Source organism: Anguilla rostrata, chromosome 6 (assembly GCF_018555375.3).
Source record: "Anguilla rostrata isolate EN2019 chromosome 6, ASM1855537v3, whole genome shotgun sequence".
Taxonomy (NCBI): Eukaryota; Metazoa; Chordata; class Actinopteri; order Anguilliformes; family Anguillidae; genus Anguilla; species Anguilla rostrata.
The window spans coordinates 29,640,066-29,666,417 of record NC_057938.1 but is presented as its reverse complement, the minus strand read 5'-3'; the positions used below and the strand labels follow the sequence as shown (position 1 = coordinate 29,666,417).

Sequence of the window (26,352 nt, the reverse complement as noted above, 5' to 3'; positions counted from 1 at the left end):
AGGGCTTTAGGGGACTGGGTTCCCATATGCAGCTTAAAGTGAAGCTAATAAGGAAAAGAACTTCAGGGTACAAGTACTTATTGTTCTATGAGTTATTAGCAAGCTTTAAGCCCCGTCTTCCCTTTGCTGAAAATTTGTCTCAAAGAAAGACTATGTATGGGCTGCAATGTCCCTTAAGCAACCACTGTATGCAATCTGCAATTCGCAAAAGCGCATTTTTGACTATCAAGATGGCGTTGTGTATATCGTTTCAGTCTCGAGATTGGATAAAATCCAATTCCCATATGCATATGCAGCTTAAAGCTTGCTAATAACTTGTAGAACAATGGGTACTTGTACTCTAGAGTTATAATCAATATAATTATATATACATAATATATCATTATGACTTAAAACCAAGATTGCTTGCTAACTAGCTAGCTACGTTTATGATTACATTTTTATTAAGCGGAGTGTGAGCTAATGTTAATTTCAGAAGCTGTTGTTAGGCAGATCTATCTAGCTTAGTTTTCCATAATGTGCAGTTAACACATTATTTGTTTAACAGTATTATTTACACCTCACAAGGTTATATTTCACACAGGAAAACATCCTTTGCAGCGTCGCTGGATTCTAAATCAGAACTGCAGCGTACTGCCACAGTGTTTTTCACTGCGCTACCATCACTGATTACACTGACAGCCTAACATCAATGAAAATTTCCCACTGGCTAGTTGTTGCATGGTCTGCAATGTTTACGTGGACCAGAGCTGTTTTGACTGGCTTGAAAAGTGCACAAGTTCACAATGTTCACCTTGTTGCGGACACATAATACTGCAGTGTGATCAGCGAACAAACTCAGAGACCAATCCATAGTCCCTCCCCCTGCGATTTCGTCAGGGACTACTATGAATGGACTACAACTTTTAATTTGGTGCACACCTAGACACCATTGAGGTTGGCTGTATTAGACCACAATTATTAATTTCATTACTTTTTTAGTAAAGTCTCACCTTTGTCCAGCAGTGTCATGAATTGTCATAGTACCCAGTTAATAAAATGCATATTGCAGCAAAATTATTGTGAAGACATTTGACGTGCATTTCAAATCTTTATTAAAGCTGACATTAACAGAGCAATTTTACCATCTACTTCAAAATTAATGTTTCTAAAAACAAAATTTCAAATTTCTTAAGCAAAACATTACCAATTATACCTTGAAAACACGAAGACAATATTGTATAAAAATATTCCCACCTAATGAAGTCTACACAAAAGCCATGACAAGGTCATCTAGAGAAAAACAAATTACAAAAAAACAGCTGGTTAACTTAATTTTTTTGTCAATCACATTAAGAGTCCAGCAGTTTTATCCAGAATTTACTTTACCTGCCTGAACTGTACTGCAGAGCTTGAAATACAATTGTGAGAAAATCACAGGAACATTTGCTTAAAGCCAATATTCTTACAAAAAATGGATAAAGCGCAGATTGCAACCTTTACTGCAAGGAGATCTACATTGTTTTGTCTCTTAAATTGAGAAGTGGAACAGATAAGACATCATAAAATTATGTTGATTGGTATGAAGGATGAGTAAGAGTGAAAAGTGACCCCCACCTTAAAGTTCAAGGTTTTTAGGAGACCCCAACCCCACCCAATTTTAGACTCCTCCCAGCTCAGTCAGAGTCGCTGTCTCCCTCGCTGTCAGCTTCCTTCACATCCACGCTGAACTTGTACTCCTGGTCACACCCCATGTATGCATCACTCATGAAGTACAGTGTGTAATTGTGAATGCCTTGTGCTGGTGCCACAAAGTCCAACTTAACCTGGAGTGGGAAAGGGAAAACCACACTGCCAGTTAAAAAAGGGCCCATTTTTTATTTTAAAAAGTAAATGTACAAGGCAAATTGAAAACAGCAAAAAACTAAAAATGGGGTAGGATTAGAATTGCTAACTTGAGAGAGAATGTGTGGTTTGTGATTCAACTACAGCCCAGTTCACAAATAACTACAATCAAACCAAAATGTATCTATTGACAAATTATATGAAATATATGACAAATGAATGCTTTCCTGATGTATATGGTCATTATTGTTTCAATATAGACTATATAGCTATAGCTACATGGCTTCAGGGGGGAAACCCTATGAACCCAAAATGCAGAGAATAGTAAATTAAGAACCTAGTTGGGTTCTTGTTCAAAACTGCTGACTTTTAGTTATTCATGCTCAAAAACTTGAGGCCTTACAAATACAATGGAGCAATGCATTTAGGAATTTCTGTCTGAATTTGAAAGTCAGACAGAAAGGATGAAGGAACAGTTTCTGATTTGCATTAATGTGTTCACATTTTCTTTGCATTAAGTGGTGTTCGGTATTACTAGTCTAAGTAAAGCAAAATGGTTTACATAAGTTACCTTAACTTGTTTTATACTTCTGCGTAGTACACGTAAAAATGGGTCTGCGTAGAGGTTGTGCGGAATGTTGGTTGCATGGTTGCAGACCACGGCTGCGTTAAGGCCGTGTACCTCGCGTAGTTAGCAACCAGTGCCCGTATACACCATAAGATGATGATTGGTTGACTGCTGACATGATGTCACTGGCATAAGGCTCTGCAGGGCCGGCCCGACCCAATAAACAAAGTAAACATTTGTTTAGGGCCCCGTGATTGGTTTGGGGCCCCCTCCCTCCAAGATATATAAATATATATTTTTTAAATAAATAATTGTGTTCCCTAAGACAATGGCTTTTTCATTAATTTTAATATATTTCTATTGGTGCCAAATCTTTCTGGCTTGGGGGGTGGTTTTCGACTGAAACAGAGGGCTCCATATAGACTTTTTGTTTAGGGCCCCCAAAAACCTTTGGCCGGCCCTGCAGCTCTGGCTAACAGGTTATAACAGTTGATTCACAGGTGAATGTCTTCATTGCAACAAGTTACATCTAGCTGAGCATTTTTGTGGTCATTGGTGCAGTATTTAGTAGGTTTGAAAATATGAATGAAGGTATTTTCTTTAGAACTAGAACGGTCAGTAACAAAATCTAATTACGTGGCCTGCGTAACCTGTGCAACATGCCGCACAAGTATAAATGATCTGCGAGTGCCGCACACAACGCAAACTATGCAGACTACGCAGAAGTATAAAAAAGCCTTAAGTGTTCATGAATATTATCAACAGTTCTAAAATTGTATGTTGCAATGTGCTATTTATTTGACTACAAAATGTAAAGTTGAATGCATTAACTATTCTTCATGAATTCAGATGGCCCATATACAAGCCTAATTTTTTCAGAGAATACTATAGAAGACCACACAATAGTTTTTAATTGGTCACATTTTCTTTCCCAGAACATTTGAAGAAACAGACCTGCTGAATCAGTCTCCTCCCAGTAATGTACATACCAAACTTAAAACCATTTTTCTATTCATGTATTCTGTAGTTACGGTATAGTTGTTCACTAGAAGCGGTAATACACATAACAGTTACTGTAAGGAAAGTCCCAGATATTATATTGTGAACTCAAATAATTTTACTACTTAAAAAAAAAAGAAAAAAGAAAAAAAGAATTATTCATTTTCTTTACACAAACACTGGTATGCAGTATTACTGTTCTAATCTCAAGCAGACAGACTTACCTTTGCTTTCTGCTGCAGTGTCAATCTCTTAATGGAAATCAGGCTATTGGATTTGGGGTCTCCAATCACCACCCACCAGCCTTCCTCACGTTTCTGTCCCAAAACATGCATACAAATCAAAGCTGTACAACACCAAGCATGACCAAAACACATTGTAATGCGACTGCATGTCATCACAGAATATTTCATCACACCATCAGCAGTAAATGCAAATAAAAGATGATTAGATTAGCTTAGATGATATCTAAACATTAGTGCTAATGAGTTGAACAATTTAACAGCACACATACAAGCAACACAAAGTAATATTTCCAAAAGTGATGGAAGCCATTAGATGTGTTTCTTGCTTTTTTCTTGTGTTGTATATTTTCATCTTCAAGAGGGCACAGGCCAGGAGATTATTAAAATCTTATATAAATAAAATAAATAAAAACTGGGCAAGTCATGGCTTGGTGGGGCGAAATACCCCATATACCTAATTCAGCACTGAGAAAGGTTTCAGGATTTCCTACAGAAATAACCACAATGACCACAGACTCTCAGCCCTTAAGAACATTAGCTCCTGTACCTTCTGACTTCATGTAAACAAACAGAATTCACAACTTCATACATATAAAGCCCAAAACTGAGAGGATTTTGCATTTCTTCCTTCTTTTTCCTGCGGATTACATAATTACAAATGCTCCAGCACCACAATCAACAACTCTCCCCATTGGACATTTACCAGCATTTGTTCATTACAAAGTCTGATCAAAGTAGCCAATTGCAGAACACTAATACACAAGCAAAGGATGTTGTAAAAAATTAGTGGACACCATCTTGGTTGTGTGTGGAAGGAAAGTTAGGCTGTGTCCGAATAATCTTTTTTGCTTAGGAAGGTTCCTAACTGAGTGAAATGACCCGGAAATATCTAAGTGACAGCCATGATAAGAGCTGTTCGAATTCTCTAAATGCTAAGGAAAGGTGCTTCAATGCTTCCTATCTTATCTCCTTTAGCATAGGGCACACTGGACCGTCCTTTACGTAAGGAAAGGAGATAATGCCGTCCCACAATTCCTTACGGCAGCAACATTTAAAGCGAAGCACCATTCGGCCGTTCACGAACACAAACAATGAACATGACTGAGTTGTGTCGTGGCTTTTAAGCTATTATATGCATAGGCTTATAATCAGATCATAATCAGCTTATTAACCATGACACAGAAGTCTCTCTTTCAAAGAAAAAGGGATACAAGACATTTTTAGCCAGATTATGTTTTTAATTCAATGTTTGAAACTTATGAATGATGATATGATAGTATGATTTCATAGTAATGATAGTAGTAAATTTGTAGGCCTAACATGTTATGCCTATCTTGCATTAAATTTAACCCCTTAGCGCACATGCCAAATCTTGCCAATCCTTGCCCATTTAGGGGGTACCCCATTTAAAGCTCCAGATGTGAACACCACAGAGACTTGAAAAATGGCTTAAATGAAGCAGGACATTTGTACAATTTACAATACTAATGCAGATTAGTTTATATTCATAATTTTGGAAGAAATAAAGTGCCACAAATGCAATTGTCCAGACAAAGAATCAACAATGAATTTGCACTTTTTTAGTTTGCAGTGAAATACCGAGAGATTGCATATATACAGCAGGTTAAACTATACATGTTCTGGATCAAAACCTTCTTGACCACAAGTTCATAAAATTTAAGGGTGGATATGTAGAACTACTATAGATTTATGAAGCAAAAACTAAGCTGTGTCTCCAAATCTATCCAAAATGTCTAAATTTTGCATTGCTGTAAATCAACATATTCACGTATTTCACTGCAAATCAACTGTTGCATCATTTTCAAGTGGGAATTACAAGCTTTCCTTCAGTACAGTGGTCTAAAATATCTAGGGGTCCAGAACCATATCCAAAATCTCTCCAAAAATAAATAAAATGCTTTTTGTCCATTATAAAGCATATAAACGAGCCCCTTAAGTTTTAAAATGGAACATTGCTATCAGGTTAAAAAATAATGCAAAAATATTGTCACACAATGCGGTACAGTACCTAAATGTGTAATAATTAACTCTAGTATGTATTTCTCTGTATTTTCTCTGTACTCTCGTATGTTTTCTTGTATGGGGATAGGGCGACGTGAAAACAATTTTCAACGATCCACCACGTTTTGTTCCAACTCTCACGTCATCACTGTTGCATGCTTCACAAAAACACTATTATTACACTATTAACTAATGCTTACATTACATTGTGAAATATTCACATTATATAATACCACTAACCTATTTAAAGACACTCAATTTCAAAAATAACGTACATAACCGAAGTATTTTGAGCAGTAATACTTGCATAGCAATGATGAAATCTATGTTCAGTAGATGGAGACAGAGGCAGTATATCAATGATACTGTTCTATTCACTTCTGTTTTGCTCCAGAAAACAAAGTCATCTAGGTATATCAGCAAACATACGGCTTAGCTATGCCCAGAAGTCCTGAATTATAATAGTATTTTCCAAGAAATTACGATAAACCGTTTAACCTCGTATCGTTAGGTTCAACGTCTTTTACTGCTACCATAGAGTGAATGCGTAAGTGAATGTGATAAGAAAATGTTCGGTTATGCTGACCTAAAAAACGCTATTCCAAAAGCAAAATTAGACATGTTATACATCGTTAGAAAGCTGAATAAATGAATTGTCAATCAAGCCAGACTGTACTAAAAAAGGTGACAATGCCGTAAACAACACGTGTGGTATTACGCACAGCTATTTTGGAAGGTACCCAGGCATGACAAATGCACGTAGCCTATATTTCACAAACGTATTGACCAAGACAATATATGACCATTCAGTCTCAAAAGGGACATCTCTACGCATAAAACCAACGGTAAGGTTGTATATTTATTCAATATTTAGTCCCAGATTTTGACTGTAGAATGACATGGCATCATTTAAAAAAACTTTCTCGTTTATTTTGTTATTCAGTGAGGAGCGTTTTCACTGCTGTATTGGCATATCTTAGGGCTATTGTCGGTATATCTTGTTGCTATGATGGAATACGATTTTTTAGTGGTGAAAGAATATGCTTATGAATGCTAGGATAAATAATATTGTCCATTATGTCATGGGTGGGGGGTGTAGTTGTAGATGAGACTGCAGGGAGGGGACTGCAGGGAGGGGGTACGTGTTAAATGAACGACCAGAGCGACAATGTAATTTCTTGGAAAATACTATTATTATTGAGGACTTCTGGGCATAGCTAAGCCATGTTTGCTGATAGACCTAGCTGACAGTTTCTGGAGTAACACAGAAGCGGATAGAACTGTATTATTGATTTACTGTCTCTATCTACTGAACACAGATAAAATTTCATCATTGCTATGTAAGTAAATGGTAAATGGACTGCATTTATATAGCGCTTTTATCCAAAGCGCTTTACAATTGATGCCTCTCATTCGCCAGAGCAGTTAGGGGTTAGGTGTCTTGCTCAAGGACACTTCGACACGCCCAGGGCGGGGTTTGAACCGGCAACCCTCCGACTGCCAGACAATCGGTCTTACCTCCTGAGCTATGTCGCCCCTAGTATTTAGGGGGTAAATAAGTATTACTGCTCAAAATATTTAGGTTATATACGTTATATTTGAAATTGAGTATCTTTTAAATAGGTTAGTGGTATTTCATGAGGATATTTAACACTGTAATATAAGTGTTCATTGATAGTTTAGTAGTTTTTGTGATGCATGCAACAGTGATGACATGAGTTGGACCACTGCCAAAATGTGGTGGATGGTTGAAAATTGTTTTCATGTCGTCCCATCCCCATATAAGAAAACATATGAGAGTACAGATTATAGAAATACATACAAGAGTTAATTTACACATTTAGGTACTGTGACAATATTTTTGCATTTTAAAATCTGATATCAATGTTTAATCTTAAACCTTCATAAGGGGCTCATTTATATGCTTTACATTGGACAAAATGCATTTTATTCATTTCTGGAGGGATTTTGGATATGTTTCTGGACCCCTAGCTATTTTAGACCTCTGTACTGACTGAAAGCTTGTAATTCCCACTTGAAAATGATGCAACGGTGTGTTCTCCTTGAGTCAAAACAGTTGATTTGTAGTGAAATACGTGAATATGGTGATCCAGGACATGTATAGTTTAATCTGCTGTATATATGCAATCTCTCGGTATATCATTGCAAACTAAAAGAGCAAATTTTGATTTTTTTCCTAGACAATTGCATTTGTGGCACTTAATATTGTAAATGGTACAAATGTCTTGCTTCATTTATGCCAAGTCTCTGTGGTGTTCACATCCAGAGTTGTAAAGCTTTAAATGGGGTACCCCCTAAATGGGCAAGGATTGGCCAGATTTGGCATGTGCCTAAGGGGTTAAACTAAACATAAATAAGGTAGCAGGCCCCGATGGCATATACCCAAGGGTACTCAATGAAATCATCATTAAACCACTGGTAGGTATTTTTAGACAATCCTTAGAAACTAGAGAAATACCTGAGGACTGGAAACAAGGTAACAGAACACCAATATATGAGAAAGGGGACCATACTGGCTACAGGGTAGCAGTGGGAGGGCTATTATTTGAGCAGGGAACTTTTGGAAATGGAGTCCCAAAAAGATCAGTGCTGGGATCACTGCTCTTCCTCATATATATCAATGACCCTGACGGGGACATAGAAAGTACATTAGTCAAATTTACAGATGATACAAAACTGGGAGAGATAATAGTTTGCAATCTACTAAAGTAATCCAAGAAGCTTTTAATAAAATCCAAAAGTGGGCAGGGAAACCAGGCAAATTAAATTTGATATAGCTAAATGTAAAGTTCTGCATGTGACAAAATAAAAACATTAGGCAGGATTACTTTATGGGAGGAACAAAATTGGAATGTGCTCAGTTTGAAAAAGATTTGGGAGTAATGGTTGATCAATGCCTTCCAGGTTCTAGGCACTGTGCTGCAGCAGTAAAAAGGCCAACAGGATGCTGGGATATATAGCCAAATGTATTGAGTATAAGTCCAAGGAAGTTATACTTATCTCATATAGTACATTTGTTAGACCACACGTATTGTGTGCAGTTCTGGGGACTGTACTACAAGAAAGATAGAGAGGCTCTGGAAAAGGTTCAAAGAAGAGCAACCAAATTGATTCCCGGTATAAAAGATAAAAGCTAGGAGGAAAGACTTAAGATGCTTAATGCTCAAGCTTAGTAAAAGGAGACTCGGGTGATTTAATTGAGGCTTTTAAATTCATGAAGGGGATCAACAAAGTGAACTACAAGAGATTCTTCAGGTTGAGTTCTGTTAGTAGAAAATTTATAAAGGAGTCAGACACAGTCTCAATATTTAAATCTAGATTAAAAACGCACCTCTATGCTCAGGCTTACAATCAGTTGTAGTCTGGAGACAGGGTGCGAGAAGCCTGTAGTCATAGAGCTTTGTAGGTGGCAATCCTTTCCTTACTGTCACCTGTCAATCAGCTGTGACCCGACTTTACATGGGCTGGCTCTTGATAGGCGGGTATGGTTGTCTACCCCTCATGACTGCATGGGCTCGCCATCCCTGTCCTAGTAGATATGCAGCCATATTCTACTCCTGGCGGGGTCCCCCCAATACATACCACTGGCACTTTACTCACTGTCTGCTATATTGCAAATTCCCTAATTGCCGTTTCCACCCTCTTCCCCATGCTGCCGGTGGGGCTCTTGCCCCAACCCTCGAGAGTGCTTTGAGAGTCGTCTGGTCTCCCCCACCTCTGCCGTCCAGCCCCTCCTTCGTCATTGCCTCCACCCTGCCCACATCTGCCGCCACCTGCTGTTCCCCATCACCGCCACCCAGCCCCACCCATCATCTGAGCCACATCACATATCATATCTTGTGCATAAACTGGCTGACATGCTGGTCACCACTCGGCACCCTGAGCCGACCAGAGGAGGATGGGTTTCCCCCTTGAGCCTGGTTCCTTCCAAGGTTTCTCCCCATCTGCCACAGAGAGTTTTTCCTTGCCACTGTTGCCTTAGGCTTGCTCCTGTGGGGGTTTAGGCTAGGGTTGTCTGTAAAGCGTATTGTGACAACTGTTGTAAAATACGCTATATAAATAAAATTTGATTGATTGATTGATAGAACGAGGGGACATAAATGGAAATTAGCGAAAGGTAAATTCCATACAGACATTAGGAAGAATTTTTTCATGCAGAGAGTAATCAAATAGCCAGCCAGGTCACGTAGTAGAGGCAGAATCCCTGGGTACTTTCAAGACTAGGCTTAATATGGTGTTAGATACTATCTAGTCTGTAGGTAATCAGAGCCCAAGGTACAGTTTAGTCAGGAAAATGGCAAGCATTGTTGGACTGAATGGTCAGATCTCGTCATTATGTTATGTAAAAAAAAAAAAAAAAAAAACATTTCATTTTCAGGGACTGCATTTAAGGCACACCAAAATGATACACTTATGTCTGTCATCGCATTTCATATTGGCCAACATGTTAATGACACATCGCAAATTTTGATCATATCATGCAGCTCTAATTTACAGTATAGGCCAGAAGTATTAGGCCAGCTTTGGTTTTAAAAAAAATAAACAAATGAATGAATGAATAAAAGCTTTAGGTAGAGAAGAATTCAGTAAATTAATATATTTATTGAATAACAAACTGAAGTACAAACTTTTTCTACCTGCAATAACACAAAAAGATGTTTTACTTAAAAACAATACTAGACATAACTTTTGCAGACCTGCCAACCTTAGGAAAATATTTTGAGTACCACAATAGTCAGTGTAACGCTTAGTTCACATGCTTTCGCACTTCGCTTTGCACGCACATGCACACACAAGCCTTTCTTCATAATTATAGTTTTGACTGTTGAAGTGATCAGGGAAAATTGTATAATTTGACCTGATTCTAAAATATCACTTGCACTGCACTGGGCTATATTACGATACACTTGCAAGTCAAAAGTTTGAGTACACCTGCTTAAAACAATTTTTTCATGATTAATATTTCATTATATGATGTGTGCGCTTATACAAACTGATAACCATCAGTTAAGTGAATTGCATTCAATTATTTAATAAAAATTGAAATGATTTATTTTGTGTATTGTAACATACGTTTTAATTTTCAAGTATTTAAAGAAACTTATGTTGCGATGTAAAACACTGTCAATTATGAATAAAACCTAACCTAAGTTTCTGTTCATGATTTCCATTTTTATTTAATAATTAAATAATTGAATCAGCCTATATAGGCACACATCATATAGGCCTCATGGAAAAAAAAGTATTCAATTGAAAAATTATCTAGGAATGTAGGCCTTTGTAACTAGAGGTTTAGCTAAATTATTACCTGAAGCTCCTTGGTGGCTAATGTCAAAATCATAATTGCACAATGTACAAAACGGACGTTTTGAGGGGCGGAGGCACGGCCATTGCTCCTGATATTTTGCGAGGAACTTCTGGGGGGCATGGACTCGCTTCTTTTTAGTAGGTCTGCTGCTCTCTCTCTCTCCTTAGCCGCGTTTCCACCAAAATTACCCGGAACTTTCAGTCCCAGGAACTACTTTACCAGGAACTAAAAGGTTCCTTCAGCCAATGGTTGTCTGCGTTTCCACCGGGGTCTAAAGTACCGCGAAGATTAGGCAAATTAGCCCACTGACGTATGAAAAAGCGACGTTGTCGTCGGTCCATCTGTCATATGATTTCTTCTGTAACCCCATACTACCACCGAAGTAGCCTACATTATTTTCTAATAACCGGGACAGCCCGGAGGGGTTTATTCCACTTATATACAACGGGTTACCAACAATGACTATATATGGTTACTTTTGTATTTATTGATTTTCATATATCCTCTCAAACACATTCATTATGTTTTTATGCGAACATTCGCTTTCATGTCTTGACATCCGAAGCGACAGAATGCATTCACATTTATATGTATAACTGCCAACAATAGCATAAAACATGCACACGTTGTAAACAATTTGCTGTTTGATTACTTTCTCGTCGTCAATTCCATATAGGCTAATCGCAAAATGACAAGAATAGAACGAAAACTCGGACTTGCGTGAAAATGTAAATTAGTAGTGGTACAGCCACCGTTTGCTTTCCTTTGAAGTTACTGCTAGCCGAGCAGCGAAGTGCGCCCTCCAGATGCGAACCATGCACCATAAATTAGTCCATAGTCTTCCTGGTCTTTTCGTGGAATTGAAAAATGGCAGTAAAATTGAGTAAAATTACGGCAGTCTGAAAAAGCTAAAGGGAAGATTACTAGAATTAACCTGTTATTTTACCCAGACAAAAAGTGTGGAAGGTGATTTCCAGTTTGCTTGTACTGTACTTGTACATCACCAATGTTAATTACGCAGAACTACCGCATACCTCACATCTGTATCAAACGTTTTGAGTCAATTACAACGGGCTAACAAAGAAAATCCGGAAGAAAATATTCATCAACCGAATTAATCCGTTTGAATGTTTTAGTACGTAATATGCTGTCCCAGCACGAATGCTTAGCATTTTATAAAACGAATACTAAAGCAAGAAAAGAGCAGAAGAGCACACGTTATAATTCCAACACAAATGCTGCGAGTACTCGACCAATCAGAAATGTTCAGCGCTGCAAGCTCCACCCAAAAGGTTCCTGTACTTTCGGAAAGTACTACCCCCCGAGCAGGAACCTTTTGGGGGGTAAAACAAAGCCCTGGAACTAAATTTAGACCCTAGTTCCTGCGGTGGAAACGCACTGAGTTCCTCAAAAGGTTCCTAGTTCCGGGATATAGTTCCTGCGGTGGAAACGCGGCTCTTGTTAGTATCCTCGTCATCTGACATCATGATTATTTTCTAATTGCAAGGCTGGTCGGGTGACTGGCTGCAATAACAGGAATTATTTGCTACATTAGCAGTCTATAGTCAAACACCTTTGCAATGGTCACGAGGCTAAATCATATTCGAGCTACTACTACGGCTAACTATATACACAAATTTATCTCATTAGGATATACCCCTTGAAATGCATCATCTCGTAAAGTTACCGAACATGTTTTAACGTTTTATATGTTAACATTACGGTCACATTTTTGTGCTTGATTATTACTCCCCACTTCCCATTTTACCTCAGCAATGCAGCGTTATGCCTCAGTGGATAATAAAGTACTGCTGCGTATCAGTGAATGTTGAGTGGGTCGGGGAGGGGTTACAGAACCACAAGCACAAGGTCGTAGCATCTGGTTCAATCCGAGGGATGTAGTTTAAATACCGAATAAATGTATGGGATTATTTGATTGTTTTTCGTAATTAAATTACAATAATTTTTTTTTTGTGTAGTTTCAGCTGGCATTTCGTACCTGCGTATTTTGACCAAGAATTGCGTCGTTGGTACACAAAATGCATGCAAGTTGGCAGGTCTGCTTTTGTCAAAATAACCTCTATTGGCTTTAATTACAGTTAAATTATTTAAAGAATTATCCAATCATTTCACAACGTGGGAGATAGAGGGGTGGGAGGGAGGTGGAGGGGTAGTTAAATTGACTGAAATCTTACCAACCTTAAGTTTTTTAAAACCACAGGAAGGCTAACACTATTAGCCTGTAGTGTAAGTAAAATGGGCACTAAAGTAGCAAAAAATATAGCAAAGAAGGATATATCCTTTTAGACCAGCAGATCTTAGTCATCCTTTCACTGTAGTCAGGGCAACTGGTTCTTCCTGTAGTTGTGCTGCAGTTTCATGCGTTCCTTTTGCTAGACAACGCAAGATATTTTTCTTCCTCTTGATCTTCCTGGTCTTCTGTTACATTACTGCCCATCAGCTTGACCCTTCTGAGTGTGTACTGAATACTGCACTAGGAAATCGTAAGCTTCTTTGCAATGTATGACTAGAAAAACCTTGCCAAAATATGATTACTTGGCCTTGCACATCTAAGTCCAACTCTTCCTTCTTTGCCATATTTCTTGCAACTTTATTGCCTATTTTACAGTTAGGCTACAAAGTCAAAAATGGCTCTAATAAGACAAGAGGGTGGGAACTTCCTGGTTCCATGTAATTGCACAGAAAAGTATGACATGAAAGCCAAGGTTTGAATAGGCTACTCCATAATTATTTTTGTACCCCCAGTAATACCGTTCATCAGTTATTTGGCTTATCATTATTCCTTCATTAAAATTTTACATGCAAATTAATTTCTTTAATTGTAGATTCAATTTGCTACAGCAGTACCTGTGGAAACAGAGGAGCAATGACAGGTCCTGTTACCTCCTCTTCTCTCTCCAGCTGCACCAGTACCAGAACTGGTCCACCACTATGGATAAAGATTTCAAAATATCAGAGAAAAACATTCACACATGCACAGCAGATTCACCTGGGTCAACAAGTCCAAAATCAATAAGCTGTTACAGGACTTACATGGACTATAACAAATGAATACATAAAGCCTCAGCCACACTAAGAGCCCAAGAGGTTAGTGCCACCAATTTCAAAGTTTCACATTTCCATTCCAAAGGTAGGTAGAAAGGAAAATGCTATTCTTCCAGTGACTACTAGGAACATTAAAAAGCAACCACTTAGTCTGCTGCTTTGTGGAATGACAATGTTTAAAAAAAAACATTTGTGAATGCAGAATGAAATTCCGAGACTTTTGTCCAAAATAGCTACCCTAAGTGACAATCTCAAAGATTTCAGTTTTGTTCTCTATGGCGGTGCCAATGGCGAGAAGCGGTAATTGCAGGTGTGCTTTTGGACCTCACTTCCCATAGATCCAACCGGATCCAACCAGTGTCGCCTGTGTGACGTCAGTCAGTTGGCACGCCAACTATAACACTTACTATTTACTGAATAAAAAACGGTTGTTATAAAAGTAACGTTATGTACATACTCACATTTGTTGTCTAACATTAGGCTAACTCAAGATGTCTTTACACTGCCGAGCCGGGTTAAAATGCCGTAGCAAACCTGGGGTAGAATTAGTGATGATCAATTTCTGCAAACATTCTTTATCCACCTTTTGCCCGGTATGAACATCTTTACACTGCAGAGAGAATTTGCGGGATTCGCTGTGGCTCGTGCAATTATGTATCTCGTGCACAATAAGCTGTCTTTTTCGTGAATGATTGTTGTGTGGTATTTTTGAAACAACTGCCTTGCAAAATGTTACCCCTGGTGTTTCTGGTTTTGCTAGCTAAACTGTTCGAGAATAAAGCTGAGCTGGGTGTTAAATTAGCAATCAGAACAAGAAGAATAAAACAAAAACAAAGGAGATTATCAAAAAGGGCATAAAGGCTGAAGGAACATATGAGGAAGCGTAATAAAATAATAACAATGCTAATCCATACTGCCGTATTCTTTTATTTAGTTTTCTCCTGCATGACGTCTTCAGAAATCAGACCCGCAACGAGGCGAAACGGTTTTAGAATGTTGCAGAGAAAATTGCAGCGGTGTGAACTGGCTAGTAGCAGAGCCGTTGCCTGCCGAGGTTTTAAAAGACCGTCCTTGTCAAATCGTCAAGTGCAGTTTTAGAACGTTTACAATCCGACATCTTGGAATTTTGAAAGTTGCACCCAGTCTCAATGCGAATCATTGATCTGAACTGGCCTTAAGTTAGCTACACTGCAACGTTGCAACAAGGTAGAATTGCATTCGAGAGACGGTTTGCGAGGTCGGTACCGGTCGTTAGCGTTAGCTAGCATTTTTTTCTAATTGTTAGCCGACATTAGATTGTGTTAATTACATTAGCTAGCTAGCTAAGGCAACGTTACCTGATATGAGAGATGGATACTGTGCGCAACGTTGTCTAAACTAATGTTGTCTTTCTTGACATGGTCCAGTAGCCAGCGTTAGCTGTGCAAATAGCTATGTAATTTAGTAAAATTACATTGTCATTAAATGTAATACGAAATCTACATCAACAAATAATATGATCTCTCATGTTACACAAAAACTTTTTAGGGTTCCATAACTCCCCCAACTCTTCCCCCCCCCCTTTCTCTGTTATTGTAATGCATGCAGACACCGGAAAAAACAGTACGCCACTCACACACAAGTGAGTTGAAGAGTGAGCCTGTTGCGTTAGTTCCGCCTACCCTCTCTGGCGGACCAACCACTGATGGGTGATGAAAAACGCGTCACTAACTGTGCGCCGCTTGTGATTTTTTCCCGGGAATGTCGCCACAGACACCAAGTTTTTTTAATCATGTATTATGATAATAATAATAGTATAAATTAATATAAAAATAGGCTCAATCACCATTGCGTTACCCAATGCAGCGATAGATAGTGACTTAAGACATTTATTTTAATGAAAATCTTCGAGATTATTACTTTAAAGGAGTAACATGGTGGTTGAACGTGACACTTCCCAGTTGTCTTTAGGCAACAACAAAACAAATGTGCATAATTTTTTTATTATTCAGTCATTTCAATGTACTTTAAAACGTATTTTTCTAAGCCTAAATTTCCCACTATAAAAGTTCACCCGAACTGTCTGGGCGTGGTAATGAGAACTGTCAGTTAGCTATGATTGACAGACCGTGCCCCGTTACCATAGCTACCCCCATGATAGACTTTTCACAAGCTAGCTAGCTTAGTAGTATATCAAGTATCGATAGATAGCTAAGGTAAGGACGTTGACTTATATCCAATTATAATTTTTGCTATCTAGCTAGCCAAGTTAAGATAAAAGCACAACTATAACGTCCTCATAAAAGCAAACTAGCTAGCTAACATTATCGATAACATTGCCTTATGAAAGCAAACTACCTAGCTAGCTAACGTTAGCTAGCTAGCTAAATGAATATAACCAGAAATAATCTAATAGTCCTTAAAAGGCACTCGATAAGTGAACCTAACGTTAGTCAAATATTTGCATTGTCTTGCCTGTAAGCCAGCGGCGCAAACTATGGGTCTCGAGTTATCCACGGGGCGTGGAAAGGGGAGTGGTTACTGTGTTCGTGACGCACCAAGTTGACAACTTTCTCAACCGGTTGAAAATAGGACGATAAATTTAAAACGCATATTTCTCCAAAAATACAGAACGGACATATTTAATACTTTACTCATTGTGTTTCTTCAATGCCTCTTGTGCAAATAGCACATAAAACCGAGAAAGTGTGAAAATCACCATGGTACTCCTTTAAGGTTAAACTGATATTTTTGGTTGTCCTGCATATTTATGTTTGGAGAAGCTATCACTGCAGGAGAAACTAAGCTATTGTTCGCCATTTCATTTACAGTTGATAGGAGTTCACAGATGTCTCAGCTTTCCATCTTCCCCTGCTTGTTGTCAGTCAGACAGGAGTGCGGTACCAATTTTGACTCTGTACCACTGATACTGTAGAAAAACTAGTAGTTATGTTTTCTGAATTTTTTATCGACTTGGTACAGAAATATACTGAAGCTCATGTGACATCCCTGCTAATGTCCATAGTATGTACGTTTTTTAGAATATACTTGGTTAAATTTCCTTCACATCCCGACGGCTTTCAACGAATTATAGGCTCTACAAAAAACCCGCCCTCTCAGACAGTCCCAGGCTCTGAAATCAGCCACTTATAATTTCACTATGCCTGAATATGAACAAATTAGCATAGCTTTCAGCAGCGAGGCTTGCCTACTTGCCGATCAAGCATGTTGCGCATTCACACAGCGCTGCCAGAGGGATGGCTGCACAATTAAAAACAGATATATCAAGAAATAAATGAATTACATTATTATGAAACATAACTTACGAAGTCAACAAGTAAATATACACACCAAAAAGGAATATATATATTTTTAAAGACCAAATTGATAATTTATGCAAGTGATTTCCAGTAATATAGTCACAACAATGGAGCCTTTGAAAATAGATTGAAAGTTCTATAAATATTTTGTTAACATTTCAATAAAGAAGATTAAAAAAGAATTGTAATTATAATTAAATAACAATAATAAGTAAATTAAATTGTAATTATTTAATGGTACATTCATATTTCTTTTTAAAAAAATTTAAATTGAAAATCCCAAAACTGAATGGAACCAAACTCAAAAAACGTAAATCACTCAGCACTTTAGAGCACAATTTTCTTCCTTCAAAATTTTATTAATCTCAGCTTAAGGAACAGTCTGATTATAGTTCCAAGTGTGACTGTGGTTTAACCTTCCTCTATGCAAACCTGTTTTTTCCTCCTCACCTCTTAATGCTTTCCTTCTCAGCCACCTCATAGGACAACTCAATATTGGGGTAACGGTTGCAGAATCGTGCTACATCAGCCATCTGTGCATCAGTGAGCTGAAGGAGCCCAGTGCGCTCCACATCCTCCATTTCCATGATGTCAAAAATGCTCTCCACTCCCTGCAAGTGAGACCACGATTTTCATGCATTATTATATACACTGTAACCCACTTAGGCAAGACTGAACAAAATAAAGACAGCAAATACAATCACCTTGAAAGAAACATTTCATGTCATCAGGCACATATATCAGGCAAAAGAGCAGATGCAATTTCCATGTTCTTGTAAATGTATTTCTGTATGACCGTAGCTACCAACTGGGATTCCCATTTTTACCAAACAAAACAGCCTTTAAAATTAAGAAATGCTCAAATGACTTGAGGTTGCAGTTGTTTGATCTTACCTTGTCAGTACAACGTTTGATATGCTCAGAGGTAAAATGGGGCAGTTGCTTGAGGTAGGAATCCTTGGACCACATTGCCTGAGTGACCATCTGCGCCAGCTCCATGGCTGCTAGTGCAGGGCTTAACCAGCCATTGCTGGACAGCACATCCACACATGCCTGGATCAGACGAACAGCCTGTAGTGGGAAGAGGTCTCACACTCTAAATACAAGACTTCCATATCAGTCAAATATGTTTCATGTGCAAACAACCCATCACAATAAAAGGCAAGTTCAAAAAAAAAAAGTACAGTACAATATTTCAAAAAGAATTCAGGATCCGTTCAGTTTGCACATGAGTAATGACAAGTGAAAGCTGCTTGCTAGCCAGCAAACACAGCTGAGGTATAAAGTGAGTGTTCTGAGCCCTCATTTTAGTCTTGTTTTGTTTACACAAGAGACACATGTGAAAGGAACACCCATCCAGTAGCCAGGTGGGACCCCCTTTCACCTCCAGAACAGCCTGAATTCTTCACAGCATGGATTCAAGGTGCTAGAAACATTCTTCCGAGTTGCACTTTTGAATCATTTTGAGATGAAGAATATGTGAGTGTGTGTGTGTGGGTGAATAACTAAAATATTTTTTACACTGAAAACAGTGTATGCCATAATAGCAGTTAAAAAAATGTATTTATCAAAAGAAAAAAGGCCAGTGGCTGACAATATTGCAGTTTTGAAACACAACCACTGTTGGCAGTAATGATCACAATAAAGATAAAAAAATGGAGTTCAGACAAAACTCACTAAGAACAGGTTTAACTAATCATTTAAAAATGTATTTTGTGATACCACTAATTTTAGACCAGATTACATGCTGCTTATATTACATATTTGATGCTTGTTATTCAAGTAAAAGAAAATTTCTGTCATAGCTATTTCCCACCTTGCTCAATATTTCCTCTGTGTCAGACTGCAGCTCAGCACTCAGCTGCATTCGTGATAAATGGGCCTGTAATAACAGGTTTGTCTTCACATGTGGGTCATTGAATTTGGGATTGTTGAGTTTGTGCAGCACTTTTTGGGCCAACTGTGAAACAAGAAAACAGATATCATGGTTACTTCAGATATTCCGTAAACTTTTACGATAGTGAGGTCCCAGGCTAATTTAGTACTAAATAACTCAAAATTTGAATCTAAATCTGTAGAAAATAATGTAATATGGCTGGACACTGGATTCTGGACTGAATCTTATATTTGTGATTACTGTGCTAAGCAAAGTTGTCTGCCCATGAAAAAAAACATGCGTCTGTCTTTTGGAGTACTGCATCTGCCTAATTTCAGGTGATTAAAAAAGGACAGATCAATCAGAATGATTAAATTAGAAAACAAAATAGAAATTTCACATACATTTTCAAATAAATTTAAACTGCAAATCAGAATACCAACAAGAAAATAATTCCTGTATTCTATATATTTGTATATGGTTGTTTATAAGGGTTTTTATTACAAATATTTGCTTTACAACCAATAGCAGACTAATTAAATGTCTGATTGTGTAGGTATTACCTGATGGAGCAGTGTGTCCTCATGGTGCCTGATGGGAATGTTCTTGTACTCAGCAGCATTGGAGATTATCTCGATCAACCCGCGGATCTTAGTCTTGGCATTCAAGGACATACTGAACAACTCTGGAAAACAATTTACCCATTAGTTTGTATCTGACTTAAGCTGTCACACAGGTACTGTAAAGGCTTGCTTAAATGGTGTTCACCATTTGAAGAAATAGTATAAATCTCTTTCATCACGAATTTGTTACAGATAAACCCGGTAAAGGCCATTAAAATTGCATCGATGAACTTGAGAAAAAAGGATTCACGAAAGGTTCCACCTTTCCTGCTTATACAATTACAAACAAAATTAAAGCCGCAAGCGGCGTTGGGAGAGGTCCAAGCATTGGCACTATCGCGCCCCTTATGGAGCGAATTTAAAATGGTTTTGTCCTCATGATCATATACCTTCACCAACATATCTACTGAATATCATGATGATTGTATAAAATATTGATGACTTATGGCCAATTTTGTGCTAAGAGACGCTGACGGATTACTTAGTTGCGTCGCCATGGATGTGTCCTAGCCGCTTGCCGTAAAGGCCTTTACTATGTCGTAACACTTAGATGGCCCGGCGTGTATGTAGAGCTGCAGTGCTTCCACGCTGCAACTAAAAAAGACTAGACTATAAGGCGTCAGACTAGTGTTGTCACAATACCAAAATTTTGACTTTGATACCGATACTAGGTTTAGTATCACAATACTCGATACTGAAACGATACTTGAAACTTAAACTTACCGATTCGATACTCGGTACCTAACGATACTGAAATTACCTTAATAGATCAGAAACGTAATGTCCACAAGGGTTGACCTCATTTTCAAATTCATGGTTTATTAACAACCTGGTTCATTAACAACCTTTAAGTTGAAGCCTCTTCAACATATTAATATGCATAGGCCTATAGTGTTACAACACTGAACAATAGAAAACTATATTAAATATATTTCAAATATTTAAAAATTGTAAAGTAAATTATCTTTAAACAGGTCTTTCACTTTGAAATAGATCTAAAAACAGCATATTTCAATAACAATACAGCATCTTCCTATAATAAAATATTTACAGATTAGAACACCTATTGCTACTGAAGTCAACTGAGTCGAAGCTTGCGCTGTATCAGCTAACTGAATGCACGTCACCTCACTTGGCAACCTTAGTTGCTACTGCCTTCTAGCGAAGATTCTGACAAATTACACTTTTCATCCTCTCAATCAGTAATGCGGGAGACACGGTTCCCTGGCTTTTACATTTGACTCAAAACTACCGAACGTCGGAATATTCTAATACCGAACCGTTTCTTTTTTTTTTTTTTTTTTTACCGCGAAAGTGCTGAAGTTTTGGTATACCGTGCAAAACTACGTCAGACACATATTTCAATCCATTGCTCAGCTTAGCAGAGAATGCACATTTCAGAGCGCCACAGAGACAGATAGAATAATAACACATAAATACACATTTCAAATAATAAATACGACATTGAGAAAAAAAGAAAAAAAAAGACGTAATATCAACTTGCGATCTGCGTGCTGCGCGCAAAGTAGCCTACCGTTTAATTTATTTAGACATTGGCAGATAAGAAAAATTTTCGTTACGCTGACCTATAAAACGCTATTCCAAAAGCAAAATCAGACATGTTATACATCGTTAGAAAGCTTACACTCTCACCTACTGAATAAATGAATTGTCAATCAAGCCAAATTGTACTAAAAAGGGCGACAACGCCGTAAGCAACAGGTGTGGTATTACTCACAGCTATTTTTGAAGGTAGCCGACATTTCACAAACGGATTATCCAAGACAATATATGACCACTCAGTCGCAAGGGACATCTCTACGCGTAAAACCAATGGTAAGATTGTATATTTATTCAATGTTTAGTCCCAGATATTGACTGTGGAATGACATGGTATAATTTAACAAGAAAATTTGTCTCGTTTTTTTCGTTATTCAGTGAGCAGCGTTTTCACTGCTATTGGCATATTTTAGGGCTAATGTCGGGTTTATCTTGTTGCTACGGAATATTACATTACATTACAGGCATTTGGTAGACACTCTTATCCAGAGCGACGTACAACAAAGTGTATAATCATAATCAGGAACAAGTGTGTCGAAAACCCTAGAGAAAAGTACTGTTCCAAGTGCAGGGAACAACCGCATAGTTCAACTTGGACCCTGTAGGTTACACTGATTAACACTAACACAAACAAGAACAGCAACAACGCAGTCTATGCAAAAATACAAGCAATAGTTAAGACGAGTTAAGACTAAGTCACCTACAAAACGACTACCTAGTTACAACCCTATAGCTTACAGTCAATTTAGAGATAAAATTGAGAATACGATTTCTCTCAGCATAATGACGGATTTAAAGACTAACAAACTCACCCGATATTGTCTTCAAATGGACCGTATTATTTATTTAGACATTGGCAGACTACAGCATAAATTGCGTCTTTTGTTTATATTCAATATTAGTAATTGCAGCGAGAAACTACAGCTGTAGGTCGTTATGTTATGGTAGCAACGGAACGAAGCGGACTATATATGTATTAGGCTACCGTCATTGTTTCATTATACCAGCGTGTTTTCGCGCGTTTGCACAGAAACTCAGAACCTATCAATAAAATGGTTTAGCTATATCTCAGCATAATGACAGATTCAAAGACTAAACGAACTCACCCGATACTGTCTTCAAATGGATCCAGGCTCAAGAAAAGTAATTATTCATCCTCTCAAAAAGATTTAACTAAAAAACTTGGAAGCCTAGCATGCACTCCGACTGGCACTGTCTTCAATTGCTTCCCCGACGTTCAGACCCTCCCCTCACTGATAAAAACTAGACCCTACAGTGTCGGATTACTTGCGTCGCCATGGATGTCGCTTGCCGTGAAGAAGTTTACTAGATGTCGTAACACTTAGATTTGGAGCTCCAGCTCTTCCGCACCCCACCTAATAATAAAGTCCAAATGGCGGGAAAACAATATGGCGGACATACGTGGTCCCAACGGCAAAGTTGTAGAGCACATTTCGATGCATCGGTTGATGAAGTTTTGTGTTGATCTGACTTACGGTGTGGGAGCTATGACCTTTTAAGGTATGACCCTTTGTTATAGCGCCACCATCTGGCCGACATAGGTGATTTTTAGTGCCTGAGTAGTGGGGGGCCATAGGAACCCACCTACCAAATGTGGTTGGTCTACAACTTATGGTTGCTGAGCTTCAGACATTTTAGTGGAGAAAGCTTCCACGCCCCAACGAAAATGTCAAAATGGCGGGCAAACAATATGGCGTACATAGGTGGTGCCAATGGCGAAGTTGTAGAGCACGTTCAGATGCATAGGTCCATGCAGTTTTGGGTTGATCTACCCTATGGTGTGGGAGTTATGGCCTTGTACGCATGACCCTTTGTTATAGCGCCACCATCTGGCCGACATAGGTGATTTTTAGTGCCTGAGTAGTGGGGGGGCCATAGGAACCGACCTGCCAAATTTGGTTGCTCGAGGACTTATGGTTGCTGAGCCTCAGACATTTTAGTGGAGAAAGCTTCCACGCCCCAACGAAAATGGGGCGTGAAAAAAATAAGAATAATAATAATCCTAACAAATACAATAGGGTTCCACCAGCTTCGCTGCTTGGACCCCTAAATGTGTGTACTGTATTGCAACGTATCTGTGTGTTTGTAGGAATATCCAGCAATATGCGCGTTTGTAAATTCCCACACTACGAACGATTCAAACTATTGCATCTCAAAATTATAGGCTAGGCTCTCTGCGTCTGGTTGTGTTAGAAGTATCAGGTAGACTGTATGTTTTTCGATCATATTCGTAATAATTAGCTCATGCCTGGCATGTAGTGGCGTGGCTAGGATTCTAAAACTGATGTCCTTGCACAATCGATATTAGCATACTCTAAGTAAGTTCGGGAAATAGCAATAAAATAACCACTTAGCTAAACAGACCTAGCCTACTTCAGATTGAGGCATTGTTATTGATGAGTTGCGTGTAGTTGAGTTGGAATATCAGTGTTCATTTAGTTTAGCTAATGTTGTTTCGTTGATAGCTTGCATTATTTGTAAATGTGTGCTGTATTACATTCTCTGTGTTTGTAGGAATATTCACTAATATGCGCGCTTGTAAATTCCCACACTACGAACGATTCTAACCATTGCTTCTCAAAATTATAGGCTACCTCTCTGCGTCTGGTTGTGTTTGTTTGGTTCTTTGTTTGTATATGATGTCACATTTCATAAATTTTGTTTTCATTAGTTAGTGGTTTGTCCCTTTTTTGTAAAGCACATTTAATTTTCACCTGTTGAAGGAAATGTGCTATATAAATAAAGTTTTATTTCATTTCACATTTCCTAAATTTTGTTTTTATTATATTTACAGAGATGTTCATCAGGAAACATGGCCTAGTTCACCACTAGCTAAGAGGCCAGACAGGCGTTGCAAGAGTACACCAGTCTCATCTCATCTTCCATGCAGTTTACTTCAATAAATGTTCTAAAATCAAAAGATGTCTTTGTTTCTGTCTTCTAAATGGCTCACTGAGTCTTTGTCTTAGTGGTGGGGAGGCATGCGGCCAGGTGTGAATAGCCTACTTAGCTGGCAGGTCCTCCTACCCAATGCATATTCATTAGAGAAAGGCCATTTGCCCTCCCATTCTCACCTGGTGTTGAAAAATAGTAGTCACAACACTAACTTTTAGCAATTTATTTTATATTTCTCATTGGATTTGCTAAAATATTTTGTCATCTTTTGATACCCAAGACCTTGTTGAACACATTTCAGTGATCCAAAACCTTATTCACTATTGTTTAGTGTGTTTTATTAAACATTCCTGTGCATGTTCAAAACTACTGTTTACAGTTTGTGTGTTTTTAGAGCAGTTTACAATCCACACATGATTATGACCTACTTACTGCTGCCATATTATTGTAGCTGAGTTTGTGCTGAAAACAGATATGAAACACTTTGGAATCACTGCATATAAAGTTGATGAAATTTACACAAATGTCAGAGCATCGCACAATCACCAGTCTGCCTCATTTTACCCTTAGACCCCAGAGGGTTAATACATCAGATGCTCAAAACTAGCATCTATAATACCGTATGCAGTATATATCATCCAAAATTTAGAAAAGAAAAATAGCTCATCTAATCTCGCACACCTCATCACTCTGGTTGATTAAACTTGTTGTTTTCATTATTTATGAAGGAATAATGCAATTATGAGACTCCAGTAACACTCCTCATTCAAGAATACATAATTAAAAACAGTTACAAATTAACACATTCATGCTTGTATGAAATGAGGGCCATGTGGATATCTGGTATTCATTGTCATTCACTCACTGTTAATACCATTCAATGTGTGTTCCTAAAACTCAGTATACAAATACTGTAGGAAAATTTTGAGACTCCCCATGATTGAGATGACGTCACATGTTAAAGTTAGGGTATTCCCATCAATGTTGATCAAACTGTTTCCTCCAAACTCTCGATGCTGCATGATAAAAATATATCACATGTATAACTATACACTAATATAATCAATATGTAATCCAATAAACCTATATCAGTAGTTGCAGCTAAGCTTATGGAAACGCAAGAAACCACTGTAGAAAAAAGCAAACGCAGAAGGCTTAAAAAAAACCATACTTACTCAGCAGAAAACTAACACTATATTATTGCCAAAGAAAAAGGCTAGAAGGTGAATATTTTTCCAAAACTAACACTACTTTATTGCCAAGTAAAGATGCTAGAAGGCGAATATTTTTCCAAAACTAACAACGCTATTGAAGTGCTAGAAGACAACATTTTTACAGTGACCCTTATGTAAACTGAATATATATAGAAAAGTGCTAGAAGGCGAATATTTTTCCAAAACCAACACAACGCTATTGAAGTGCTAGAAGACAACATTTTTACAGTGACCCTTATGTAAACTGAATATATTTAGAAAAGTACAGGAGGCTATAAATCCTGAAACTTGTATGCCTAAAGAAACATTTGAATATATATAGAAAAGTACAGGAGACTATAAATCCTGAAACGTGTATGCTTAAAGAAACATTACAGAATGAAGACTAAGATTTGTATAAAGGAAAGTTGGGGCAACAGTTCACAATAATGTTATCATCTAAAGAACAGAAAATCATTGTGGTGCCAAAAAGGTCAGGTCGACCCAAGAGCAGGAAAATCAAAATCATTGTGGTGCCAAGAAGGCCAGATGGCTGGTATTTTTAGAAATGTGTTAAGGGGAGTTGTGGGGTACATTTGTATATAAAATGGATGTGAAACTGACAATCGAGGTTCAATTCGGCTGAATTGATCCGGCTTTGTGCACCTGTGCAATAAAGTCTAACCTTTCTGAAGAGCTTGCTGCTGTTGTGTCTTTTCCCTCGTGAAATTGTTTTCTACAGATTGGCGTTGAAGTCTGTCGGTTCCTAGACACGACAATATCTGGGCTTGTAACAACTAAAACCACCTAATAATTGAATGCATCTGCCATT

At 38.0% G+C, this 26,352-nt stretch overlaps 1 protein-coding gene across 1 annotated transcript in view; it reads right to left on the bottom strand.

Annotated features, from left to right (window-relative positions):
- Positions 1 to 1,077: 1,077 nt before the first annotated feature.
- snrnp200 (small nuclear ribonucleoprotein 200 (U5)) overlaps positions 1,078 to 26,352 on the bottom strand; it is a 209,745-nt gene continuing 184,470 nt past the window's right edge. The window contains exons 40-46 of the mRNA XM_064341033.1: positions 19,792 to 19,913; positions 19,169 to 19,312; positions 18,247 to 18,423; positions 17,803 to 17,963; positions 13,856 to 13,937; positions 3,616 to 3,708; positions 1,078 to 1,805 (exon numbers count right to left, since the gene is read on the bottom strand). Of these exons, the coding sequence (XP_064197103.1) occupies positions 1,656 to 1,805; positions 3,616 to 3,708; positions 13,856 to 13,937; positions 17,803 to 17,963; positions 18,247 to 18,423; positions 19,169 to 19,312; positions 19,792 to 19,913 (929 nt within the window). The 3' untranslated portion in view covers positions 1,078 to 1,655. The remainder of the gene's footprint in view (positions 1,806 to 3,615; positions 3,709 to 13,855; positions 13,938 to 17,802; positions 17,964 to 18,246; positions 18,424 to 19,168; positions 19,313 to 19,791; positions 19,914 to 26,352) is intronic.